General features: G+C 43.3%; 1 protein-coding gene across 3 annotated transcripts in view; it reads left to right on the top strand.

Annotated features, from left to right (window-relative positions):
• The window catches only part of SYNPR (synaptoporin), a 263369-nt gene that overhangs the window by 128224 nt on the left and 121755 nt on the right, over window positions 1-13390 (top strand). Inside the window, exon 1 of one of the 3 annotated variants that reach the window (XM_036430649.2) lies at window positions 5931-6308. The exons of the other annotated variants lie outside the window; for them this stretch is intronic. Within the exon in view, the coding sequence (XP_036286542.1) occupies window positions 6285-6308 (24 nt within the window). The 5' untranslated portion in view covers window positions 5931-6284. Of the gene's footprint in view, window positions 1-5930; window positions 6309-13390 lie in introns of those variants that run through there. 3 annotated transcript variants of the gene reach the window in all.

Here is a 13390-nt window from a genome sequence, read left to right as displayed (position 1 = left end):
GGAGACTGAGCACAGCCATCTTGTGACTGTGGGCACCGCCATCTTTGAGAGCGTGACAGTCAGTTAGCATATTCCCTCCTATTAGCTGTGGCTGCCGCCATCTTTGTGAGAGCATTTTCCCTCTTTATTAGATAGGATGGTTCTATTGTACATTTTAAAAATTGTGAGTCTATAATATGTTCACATGTTTACTTCATCCAATAATTCAACAAATATGTAATGAGTATCATTTATACAGCAGGCGCTAGCATGTTCCTGCCTTGTGTAAATCAATCAGAAGCGTCCCAAGTTTCTTTTGGACAGTGACCATGTTTATCTCTTTCTTTGCGGTATCCACAGAACTTAGCATGTGCCTGGCATAGAGCACCCACACCCTAAACAATTACTAAACTGAAATTAAGGCTCATGAACGATTTCCTTTTTGTGTAGGATAGTAACAAAGTTCTCATGGATTTGAGAACTGCTCTTCCTTGTTGAGAACATGAGCCCTGAGTAGGCTTTTTCTGTGATATAGAAAAACCAAGTGCCCCTCCTTCTGGAGTCAAAGTCTTTCTGGGATACTGAGGGCAATTCTCAAGGCACTCAGTCCTCTGTTGTTTGCAGTATTTATTTAGAGCAGATGTAAAAGCAGAAGGCTAATCAGCTATTGCCTGAGGCCCCAGGGGTCCTGGGTAGACCCCAGGAATCTGTCAACTGCCCTCCATTAAGTGTCAGCAAGAAGCAACTTCTCACAGATCTGCTCTGAGTCCATTGACCAGTGTACTATGAATATTCAGAAATTCCAACACTCCAAACCACTTTCAACAAATATTTGCTTTCAGTCAGATGCCTCGATTTGGTCTTTTCTATACTCCCTCATATTCCAGTGAGGGAAAATTGCTAAATCTTTTTGGATAGGACGTAGGTTTTCCTTTCTTTTTCAAGACACAAGAGACTCTTCCTTCTAAAGGAGAAATAAAAGAGCCACTCGTTATCTCTGTAAAGCAAACATGAGCTGGTGAAGAGCATCGCTATCAAGATTAGAATGATCACTGTTACATCGCTATCAAGATTAGAATGATCACTGTTCGTCAATGTTTGCTATGTATTTAGCAATCATTAAAATCACTTTCCAAACTACCCAGTTCTATAGGTGAGGGCACGTGAGTGTGACAAGACTACATAAGCAGCAAAGGACACAGTGGAACTTGAGACCACCTGTTGGACAGTCAGGTAGGAAAGAGCTGCCTCATTCCAAACTGGATAATGGAGGGAGTACGAAGAGGGACATATGAAAGGGGGCAGGATTTAAGTAAAGCACCAAGAGGTAGTGCAATGTATTTGAAAAGAAAAAGAGACAGAGTTGGGGAAAAAAACAAAAAACCGTATTTCCCCTATGAGGGAAATAGAAAACGAGGTCTCGAAAGTTCTGCCCTAACTCGATATCTCCTACCCACCCAAATCAAACTAAATTGCATTTTCGCCCTGCTAAGAACTGAGCCCAGCCAGAGCAGGAAGGCACAGTTACAGATGCAGCGTGTGCCTGAGTGGATTGGATGTAAGTGCTCTCATTGCTAGAGCTTGAAAGAGTTGAAATTGTTTTTGCAGCAAAATGGAAGAACCTTCGCTAACTCCATTGGTCATTTATTAGTGTGGCCAGAGTAATCTTCTTGTCTTCAATACTTCCCTTCCCCCATAACAATGGAGATCTCAGGGCACTGGAATTTTCCTCTCAGTCTTTGCCAAATGCTTAGAAAGCTGGGTCTCCCACTGTTCAGCCCCTGAGCAGGCAGGCCTGAAAGGACCCCTCGTGAGAAGCCACATGTTTAGGAATAGAAGCTGTAAGGGAAAGGAACTATGGCATTTGCAGGAGGAGGTGTGTTCAAGGGGACACGAGCTTTACACTACAGAGAAAAACAACTCATTTGAAGTTGTCTGAAGGCCATGCTCAGTTGAAAGGTCAGAGTTGAAGATCTGACCATACTGGACATTAGCATTGCTAATGAGGTTTGTAGAGATTCATAGATTATTCTAATCTATTGAACCTCTATCAATGCTCAAGTTAGAAAACATTGTACTTCTATTTTTAATAATATAAGAATGGACAAATGCTATTTTTAAGATTCAAGGCTATATCATTGTTTTCAAACAAGAACCATCAAATAATGGCATATTATTGCTTTATTTTTGTCAGTTCCAATAACATCTTAGAGAGTGGTAGCCACCTTTATGATATGTCTGATAAATTGGAAGGTCAGACAGTCTAAGTGCCTAGCTGACAAGACCATTTGCTCAATAATGACAAATGTACAGTCAAGTGTCCAGTATCGGCTGCTCTTTGTAGGCCCCGGTGAAATGGCTGCTAGGAACCCAAGCTCCTTACAGTATTTGGTCAGTATGATCTACAGCAGGAGCTCCCCACTATCTTTGACATGTCCTCCACTTAAATCAATATGATGCAGCATTTCAAGAACATCCCTCGAATAAGGAAGTGAAAATAGCCTTTGTCCATTAATATGAATGATTCAATCACCCTTGTTCACCTGCCCTGCATTTCAAGGCTAAGTTCCTGTGATACACTTGGGTTTTTGTGCCTTTATTGGAAACATAATTTGTTTTCTGTTGATTTATTCATTCATTCATGAGATGTGATTAAGCATCTATTGTGTGCCACGCAGTCTTAAACACTAAGTATATGGTGATGTCAAAACAAACAAGATTCCTACTTTCCGAGAGGTTATCTCCCATAGAAGGAAGATAAGCAATAATTAAACAAGTGAATAAGCAAGAACATATCAGGCAATGAGAGGTACAAAAACCCCACATCACACACACACACACAGCACCACTACCATCAATAACAACTAAGCACAGGGTAATGTGAAAGGGAGTAACAGTAACGGGGCAGAGAAAGGGTTTTTATCAGGTCAGGTGGACTGGGAAGAGCAGACAGTAGCACTGAGAATTCATTGACCAAGGAAGAGACAGTCGGCAAAGATTAGGAGAAACAGTTTTGGGTGGAAGGAAAAGCAAGTGCAAAGGCACAGAGGGCCCATGTGACTGAAGAGTAGTGAGGAGAGGGTTGGAATTATATAAAAACAAAGCGGTAGATAAGAGTCAGGTAACGTCAGGCTTTGAAGGCAAGATAAAGAGTTAGAGTTTTACTTTAAACCTACAGGACAGCTATTGAGATGTATTTCTCAGATAAGAGTTGTGGTCTAATTTATACTTTAACCAGCTCAATTCAGATAATATATGGAAAATGACTTGTAGGGATAAGATAAGGGTAAATGCAGGGAAACCTGTTGGGGTAAATTCAGGGTGCGGGTGGGAGATGGCAGGGGTGGGGTGATAGCAGGAGACATAGAGATGTAAACACTGTATCTGGAATGAAATGTGAGGCAGGGAAAGCTAATCCAACCAGCATATTAGAATCGAGCTGATCTTAGAACCTTATTTAGTCAAAGTTGATCCAAAATGTCCATTAGAGACCATTTGGTGGAAACCCTTCAATTTAAACATGGGAGAAACTGAGTCAAGGACAAATTAAGGGTCCCTGAGCAGACTGCTTGACATCCCAAGATTGAACCTCACAACCCATACCTTCAGGGGGTTCAATAATGTGTCCAAGTCCATAGAAATGCAGCAGATCCCAGGCATGGGTATTGTGGGCCCGGTAAACCTTGGATCGATCCAGAGGTTCCAGTCTCTGTGTATGAATCCATGCAGTGGGGAGAGCTGTCAGGGTATGGTAGCATCTGTGTATCCCTTGGTGGATTGATCGTGCCCTAGAGGCTGGATACATGCAAGTGTAAGTACCATCATGTGACATCTGGAGCGGAGTGGGCAGCATCCTGGAGCCTGGCATCCATCTAAGTTCACATCTTGGTTTTACCAATTATCGACCATGTACCTTCGGATAAGTGGCTGCACTCTTTGGGTCTTGGTTCCCTCCTGGGTAAACTGGAGTAAAAATAGCAACTCTTCCTAATATTGTGAGGCCCACCTAAGGTAATTCACTTAATGACACACAAACACACCTAGCACAGCACAGGTCCAGGAATGTTCCCTGTTATTATGTGGAAGACATACCCATTTTTTCTTTTCTTGAAATGGGGTTCTTACTATTCAAGGCTGACGAGCATGAATCACTCTCCGCCCTGGAGAAACTATTAATATGGCCCCCCTGTGGGTGTGTGGCTGGGACAGCGCCTCTGCCTCTGCCTTGCCTCTGCTCCTCATCAGCCCTGCGCCTGAGCGGGCCTCAGCCAGTCCTTCGGCATTTATTCAGCAAGTGTCTCCTGAGTGCTGGCATCGCCTGGTGTTTCTAAGCCGTTGCCCCTGCTTGAACTGTGCTTGTTCAGTTGATTAATTTACTTCCTTGAGTAACTGCTCTCCTTGAAATGCAGTGAGTTTTCAATCGGCAGGTGTGTGTGTATGAAGAGTATGAAGCTTCCATGAGTACCCTGAAGGGTTATGTATAAGGAACAAGCGGATCACAGGCAGAGAAGGAGGAGAAGGAGGAGGAGGAGGAGGAAGAGGAGGAGGAGGAGGAGGAGGAGGAGGAGGAGGAGGAGGAGGAGGAGGAGGAGGAGGAAGGGGGGGAAGTGGGAGGAAGAAGGGGAGGAGGAGGAGCAAGAGGAGCAGGAGGAAGGCAGCTGAGGAGGGAGCCCGGGTGCATGTGCCTACTGTGGCTTTGAAAGTGCTGCCTTAGTCATCTTTGTCCCCCACGCCTCCGCACCGGCAGCTCTCTGAGGTATTAGTATGCCCATTTCACAGAGGACAGAGTATGGCTCAGAGACCTTAAGGGACTTTCCAAGTCCCAAGTAAGTGAAGAGCCAGGTTAGACTCCAGATGGTCTGACTCATCCCCTCTTTCACCTCCACTGAGCGGTGGCTATGTGTGTGGAAAAGAGGGATGGAAGGGGAAAGGAAGAAAGGGAGATGGTGACAATAATGATTGGGCAGCGGCGGTGGTGGTGGTGGAGGTGGTTGTGGTGTGTGTGTGTGTGTGTGTGTGTGTGTGTGTGTGTGTGTTAGAGACAGAGAGAGGGTCCCCAGAACAGAGGGCCGATGCTGAATTAATAACCACAAACAAAAACCAAGGCCAGCCAACGTGAGCTTTCAGCCCGGCCATCACCAGCTGCCTAGAAGACAAAACAGACGCCTGAGCCCACCCAGTGCTATTCCTGTACGCGCTGAGGTCTTGGAGTGGGGACCACGGGGCGGGGGGTGGGGGGGGTGGAGAAGAAGGCACAGCATTCTCCCTCCTTGGCTGTGGCACAGGGTGAGGGCTTGCCCTCAGGAAGCCAGTGTAAGGAGGGCGCAGTCTTATGCAGCCTCTGCATGAATTCAGTGTCAGCCACTCAATTCAGTATCAGTCACTCCAACCAGGTTGCTCGGGTGCCAGATGTCAACCCCATGAGTGAGTGGAGCTCAGCTCCCTCCTGAGGAGGCCCATTTGCAGCAGAGCCAGGGCACCTCACACCTAAAAACCGGTTCGTTTCAGGCTGTGCGGGAGAAGGCTCCCAGTGACACTCCTGCAAGGAACAAGCAACCCAGCTGTGATCTGTTTCTCCCACAGCTGCCAGAGCCCCCACGGCCCCTCTTCCTTCCCGTCACCCTAACCGGGTAATGCATGGGGTGTGCACATTTCCCAAATGGGGGTCAGCATTACACCCAGGCATCTCCCTAAAAAAACGAGAGCAGTTTTTAAAAAACAAACATGCAAACATCGACCTAATCTATGCAAATCGATTCCTAAGGATTTTATAAAACCACCACTTCCCACTCGCACATCCAGCACACAGAACCCCAGCTCCCTTCGTTCCCAGTTTGCTTTAAGCGCCTGTTTGAGGGAGGAAGGGGCTCGCAGAGAAGCGGGGAGTGGGCTCTCTCCGCATGCAGCCTCTGCGCAGAGCAGGAGCAGCCCTGGAGAGCAGAGCCCGGTGGACGCTCTCCTGGACAGAGGGCAATCCCGCCCCACCGGCAGGCAGCCGCCCCAGGGGGAGCTATCAGGTTGCAGTACTTCACCGGTGGTTGTCACTGTCTAATAACATGACCGTTTTGCCATCTCTCTGCAAATAAGACCGAAGCTGCTACCTGATTGGTATAGCGTCTCACTTTCCCTCCTCATTGATTTTCCCGTTCCCCTCCTCTGCTTCATAAAAAAAAAAAAAAGAAAAAAGAAAAAAAAAAAAGAGGGACAAGTGGCTGGTGCTGCGGACGGAGAAGCTTTATTTTTAGTATGAGACAGCCTCTGCTTTCTTTCAGGAGAGGGAAGTTGGATTATCAATTCTTTTGTAAATGTGTATGGTGATATTTGCTCCGGTAAGTTCTTATCTCTTGATTTGATTTACAGCTGTGTGTGTGTGTGTGTGTGTGTGTGTGTGTGTGTGTGTGATACATTTGGGCTGAACAGTCACTTTTTTTCCCAATAGCATTTTTAAATCTTTGATGATAACGTCTTTTTTTGTTCACTTTGCTTTCTTGTTTGTCTCTGTTTAAACTGGGGGGCTGTGCTGCGATAGTGTGATGCCTACCTCAGTTGCTGGAGGATGTAACGGTTTTCTTTTAACATAGTAAGGGAACTAAGCAAACTTACATTTGGCTTTATAAAAATGTAATGCCGTTCTCCCCCGCTCCCTCTGGAGAGTTTAACATCCCGAGGATGTTCATTGTGCTACCACCTGCTTACTGTTTCCATTAAAGTTTCTTCATCGGTGTCAGAGCAGGGGTTTCTTAAACTCCTTAGGTAGTGCCAAATACTGTGTGCGGTGCCGACAGCGGCGTGCTGATCTCAGGTCCTCTCCTGCAGCAGGGTGAAGGAGTGGGTCTTCTCTCAGACTGGGCACATGCACCTTTAAAAGACAGGAATGTATGAGCAGTATTGGGATCAGTAAAGTCAATCGCTAGCATTCCGTGAAGAGATGCGATCTCCAGTGGCTGCTCCTCTGCCTTTCTTTGCATTTGTGTCACCATCTGTCAAATACCCAGCCCTGGCTCTCGTGTTTCTGTATCGGAAGCTGACGAAGAGAAAAGTTGCTGTGATTAAATTCAAAACAGTGCAAAAATGACTGTCGAGCCACCACTGCTAGTGATGATTTTTAAGTGCATTACCTGGTTCACTGCTAGTGCTTCTTTTCTGGACAGTAGTGAGGGGGTCTGAGTTTTTCGTTGTTAATTCAGAAGTCTGGGAGGCAGTCTATTAATATAATTATCCTAGACAAACATGATAAGATGATTAAGTAATTGCTCTAGTGGAAAAAAAATGGTGTTTTCTTTAATGTCTTCTTTCTTTTGTCACACAATCAACAAATCTGCATCATCTTTTTCATGTAATGAACTAAATAATATACCAGGTGTCCCAAAAAATGTATACATACTTTGAATAATTATTAATTCCAATGGGTTAAATCTGAAAAGAAAGAAACATTGGAATGAATAATTATTCAAAGTGTGTATATATTTTTGGGACACCCTCCACGTTATATATTTATTTATAATGGGAGTTATAGGCATCGTTGATGAGAAGTAAGAGGAGAAATGACTGTATTTTTCAGAGATTTCAAAACTTGGGAACATCATGCGTGTCTAGATTTCTCGGGCATGGAATCTTTCCCAGAATAACAATTCTTCAGATCCCGAGGCAGGCTAAGGGCAGCTTCTGGAGACAGTAATGAGCTTCCCAATGCTCCCATGATCCTGAGTCTGCTTGCTTTCAGGCATCCTGCCCTTCACACATTCTTTGCATGTTGGAATGAAACTCTTCATTCTGACAAACAAGAGTTCTGGATTTTAATTAATCTAGTTCAGCCTCAAAAATAGACAAATCCTCCAAACCCAGGGGAACTTATTATGTTGCCTCATTCTGTGTCACAATAAGCATCTATACATATAAAAGTCTAATATGCAAAGTGTCCCCTTGGGAGTTAGACCTACCAGGAGTTCAATCGCTTGCTATGATGTGGGCTGACCAACAGGGGGCATCATTGAATGAAGGAAGGCCCTGGTCAGTGCTGGCAGCTGATAACCAAGGCCCTGATCGGCCCTGATCACTGGCCAGGCCTTGGGACTCCACCGGTGCACAAATTTTGTGCACCAGGATTCTAGTGTTCCTATAACAGCCTTCAATGCCATAAACGCTCCCAGAACAAAGAGTTCCTTAGCAGAGAGTTTGTTGGAAAAACAAATGAAATTTTAACGTTTGGCTGTTGGCAATGACTGCAGAGTAAACTCAACAGCAGTAAGCATCCCTCTCCCTCCCCAACATCCCTTGATGTTTTTGTCATCACTCTCCTTTCACAGCTATTGTAACAGGTTATGTTCAGAATCGTGAGGGAGTTTATGATGTGAGGATGACATCCTGTGGGTGAACAGGTTGCCAGCTCACAAAAGTGTTAGTGCTCCCAGTGTGTTCAGACCCAGTGACACAGGAAGGACAATGGGGCATTTGTCTCTGAAAAAGGTCAGTACCTTTAGATTGACTTAGGATGAGTGTGCCCAGCTTCCTTTAAAAGCACCACTTGGGAAAAGTCCAGAATGTCATAGCCAAAACATGATGTTCATCTGGTCCAAGGAATAAAATTCTGTGCCAAGATGGGGGAATAATAAAGGGGATTTTTATTTCATAATGAGATTATTAATTATTTTTAGCAAAATGAAGATGGCAACAGTGACACGTGTTCATTGAGTAAGTACCTTCTATGTGCCAGGCACTGTGCTCAGCATTTACGTGGCTTATTTCCTCCCATCTTCACAACCATTCCACAAAGGCAGTAACATTATCTCCCAGTTTACAGGTGAGACAGTGGCGGCCTACAGCAAGTATGTAGTATGTATGCTTGAGGCAACGTAATGATGACAGGGACACTCAATCGGGTAGGCTCCTTCCCAGCCATGTGTTTCTGTCTGCCCTCTGTCAGGGTGTCAGTTCATCTACATCATGTCCTACGGTTGAAAACTGCTAGCAGGGTCACCTGACCATTGAAAACCACAGATATTTACATTACAATTCATAACAGTAGCAATTCATACAGTTATAAAGTAGCATCAAAAATAATTTTATGGTTGAGAGTCACCACAACATGAGGAACTGTATTAAAGGGTTGCGGCATTGGAAAGGTTGAGAACTGCTGCTCTACAATCTATAACCAACGCCTAGGTTGGGATGATATCAGGGCCTTACAGTAACACAGCAGATCTTTGTTAGTTTTTCTCCCTGCTGACACTACATACCCCACTTTTTCTCAGACTGCTTTTGTGACACCAAGCTAATTATGTGTTTGAAACTGGAGAATGTGTGTTTTATCTCCACTCAACTCTGAAGCTACAAAGATATGGCAATGACCAAAGGGAGCGAGCCTGGGGAGAGATGTATGCAGAAGTGGCTAAATTAAGGTAGCTTTTTCAATTGATGAAAAGGAATTCATCTCTTTAACTTTCAATGTGTTGAACATAGAGTAAAAATGAAGAGGTGACCATAACTTAGAAATACCAATTATCTCAAAGGATCTGGTTTGTCACTGATGCAAAATATAAAAAGCAGGTGCAATTGAATTGATATATTAATGGAGAACTTTGTAGAATTCTCACCTTCCTTGTGCCATTTCCCCCATTCCTCCTCCCCCTGCAACCTCCCACCCCAGCCTGATTTCCTTTCACTATTGGACTAGCTGGAAGGGCTCAGGTGGACTATGCAAAGCACCAGCAGCACCTGGGTAGTTAAGGTATGAGCATTGCTGCGGATGAGTGTGCTGAGCAGCGTTGCCAAGTGGAAATCCAGAACCCCTGATGCATTCTTTTGCACCTGAGCACTAAGCTCTCTATTTGAAATCCATTTAAACGAATAAAATTCAGATGAGTCTTATAGAGGGAAGATGCACTTGACACAGAATCAATATGCTTGCAATTTCTCCTCGGCTAGCAGTTTCAGAAGAGAGGCAGGGCACACCAGTCAGGAGGCGAGTGTGTGAAATGCTGCCTTTGCTTCCCTCCAGTGAGAGAAGGGATTCTGAGTGACGGACATGCTGCTGGGTGATAGACTTAGCTCAGGAGAGCCTTGCATTGCACCAAACAGCAGAGGGATGAATGACCAAAAAGCAAAAACAGTCCACCACAAATTGGAGGCACTTAAGAGGCAAGTTTTGAAGTGTTGACACAATATTGATTTCTTGGTGTGATCTTTTCTGTCCAAGAAGCAATAGCTTTTGAGCTACCCCCAGTATAGACACCCAATTAATTAAAAAGCATCCAAAGGCAATACACAATAAAATATGTTTCCAAAATGGTAGTCATATTTATCAGAGGCAATTGATTCTCTATTGTCCCTTTTTCTTGCTCTTAAAAAACTAATTGGGTGGTTTAATCAGAAAGTGTGATATTAGAGCCAGTCAGGATCAAGGAATTTAAATCAATCTGCTTTTCCCATAAGCACTTATGAGAGTTCTAAAAACAATGAGTCCTAAAATGAGTCCTTTTACTTTAATGATATATGTTGTGCTCAGCCACAGTGCTCATCAAATATAGGCTATCCATAAAACTAAAGTTAGAGGTAATCTTGTAAATGGCATTATACTTCAGTCTCCAACCACACTACATGCTTTCTTCAGAGTGGTGGGCCAAATCCAAAGTACTAGTAAATGGCAGAGATTGTACTTCATTTTACCTATGTTTCCTTCGCCTTTTCTTTGTCTGTGGGTGTGCTGATTATTAAGGGTTTAAAAATAGTCTATTAAATTTGAAGAAAGCAGCTGGTATTAAGACATAATGAGTGTTGGACTAGTCTTGAGTTTGTTATCAAACAGTCTCAACTGGTGTACAAATAGAGCTGGTGTCCTGTTCGGTATTTGTCTAAGAAAATGGAATCAGTGAGGGTTTGAGCCAGGAAGGGCACATGAAGTATTAACTCCTCTAGAAGAGGCTCTTGTTCATTGGCGTGTCCTTAAATAGCGATGAGTTGAAAATGGAAACTCCTCAGTCTCTCTACTCTGCAGACTAATGGATCTTCATAATTAATATATTTTACAGTGATCATTTTTTAACACAGATTGTAGCCAAAAGTAGTAATGGAAAATTGTCCTGGGTCAACTCCAAACACATCCCATTATAGTTTCTGGAAAGCTGATTCCCAACACAGGGCCATCAATGCACTGTGGGGACTGCGGGATGGCCAATATATATGGGTATAGTCATGTCATTGTGGTTCTTTGGAGACTGACGTGTTGAGCATAAAAGATTTCTATTGATAGTCCTCATGTGACTTATTTAGTTCTACTTACAGAATTTTTAATTCCACCCAAATTACCACACATTACCTCAGTGTAGATCTGCTGGCAAAAGATATGACAAATATTTTAGACTTATTTTATTTCTAATAAAATGTGGCTTTAAGAATGCTTGCATTTGAATTATTACTATGAGGACATTTTAATTCAATATGTTTACATCCACTTCTCAATGATGTATCCATATATCCTTATCTGGTTTTGGATCTCCATAAGGGAGGAAAATGTATACAATTTTTCAAATTGTATGCATTCAAATTGCCTTCCTATGAAATTGAATGGTTAATAGAAAACATTGGGGCTACATTTGAGAAAAGGGTTAGTGTATTGATTCACCAGGCTGTTCCTTTATCCATTAAAAATTTAAGGATGCTTACCATGTGCCAGGCACCATGGTAGGCATGGGAGACACAGTGATGAACAGATCATAGCTGCACTCCCAGAACTAAGTGCCTTCAATTTCCATTTTCTCACCTAAACCTAGCTGCTTTTTTATGGCCCACGATGTCTCTTCTTAAAAACATAATGAACTGTTCTAGTAAGATTTATGGGAAGTATGTGCTTTATGTCCTAGCTATTCATGCTCAGTGAAGGAATAAGCACGAACCCATTTATTTACTGTGATGACTGTCTAGCTGACATGGCATGGTTTGAAGGAGCAGCTGGAAGAGGCCTTGCATTGCTTGTGTCTTATAAGCACTCTGGGTTGCTCCCAGGCATTCTCAGATTTGCTGGGTTAGTCTCATTCTTGCTGGGTGTTGAGTGAGGAAGGAAAGGGAAGATGCTTGCTTTGACAGGACAGAAAAGTTAGAAGAGTAAACAGAGAGGGCCTAAGCTTTCCGCTGGCAATCTGAGTTAGATCTGACTCCCATTATCTGACTATCTGTGGGTGTTCATCTGTTCAACAAACATATACGTTGGGTGACCACTTTAACCTGAGTACAGTGCTAGATGCCAAGGCACCAGAATACACAAAGATACTAGTTTCTGGACTCATGGAACTTCTAATAAGCCAGGATCTTTCAGCCTCAACACTGTTACAATTTTGGCCCAGATAGTTCATAATGTAGGGGACTGGTTTATGTACTCTAGGGTATTTAGCAGCATCCCTGGCCTCTACCCACTAGATGTCAGTAGCAACCTCCCCCAAGTTGTACAAAATTCTCTCTAGACAATGCCCGATAACCCCTGGTCTAGAGCCACTGTGATAAATTTAGTAATAACACCAGCTTCGACCAAATATTCTCATTGTATTTCTACTCTTCTTACTTTCAGATACTCTGATCCATGGATTTTTAAGTTTCTTTCTCCAGATACATGGGTTTTTTTTGCTATTATTCCTTACTTCCGTATGATACTTTACCACATTCACTTGGCTTCCAGTGTCTTATTTTATTCCAGCAATCAACAAACAAAACAATATTACACCATTAAACCTTTTAACACGTGAATAAATGGACATTTAGAATTGTTACCCGTCTACATTCTTAAAATTGATAATGGATAGAAACTGATTCACACTCATGTCTTGAATAAAATATGCAGTATTTTTCTACAAAATTATATTGGATGAAGAAAGAAATATATGCTTGAAGGATACCTTTTCTCTTGGAATTGTTTTGGGAATGAAGGCAGTGTAGCAGTGGATGGAGGCCAGGGTGCAGGAGGTCCGCTGACTAGGCCTCCTTACTCAGTGCTTACTAGCCGGGTGGGTTTGGACAGTTCACGGAGAATCTTAGAGTTTTCTCAGTAGTTGAGGGATACATTGCAAAAGCCACAGGAAGCCCTAGAGATGAATCTAGTAGAGTGGATAGAGCACAGGTTTTGAAGTCAGATGAACTTACTGTATGAAAAAGCATCAGCAGGAAACAAGCGACACCCGCAACCCATCTGATCTCTTTCTGGTGACTAGAAAACATTAAACCTTAATTTCTGTAAGTCAGAAAATTGAAGCCCCTTGAGGTGAGTTGAGTTTCCCAAGTCCTTATGACAAATTCTGTACAGAAGGAAGACAAGCAGGGCCCAATGTTCTTCAAGCCAATGAGCTGAGGAATTACTTCAAATAGAAGAAGGCCAACTATGGATCCGGCACATGCCAGAAACGCACATGTTTCAGGTTATTACCAG

Source organism: Pipistrellus kuhlii, unplaced genomic scaffold (genome assembly GCF_014108245.1).
Source record: "Pipistrellus kuhlii isolate mPipKuh1 unplaced genomic scaffold, mPipKuh1.p scaffold_m20_p_11, whole genome shotgun sequence".
NCBI classification, from domain to species: Eukaryota; Metazoa; Chordata; class Mammalia; order Chiroptera; family Vespertilionidae; genus Pipistrellus; species Pipistrellus kuhlii.
Note: the sequence above shows the minus strand (reverse complement) of the source record. Positions and strands in the feature narration are given on the sequence as shown.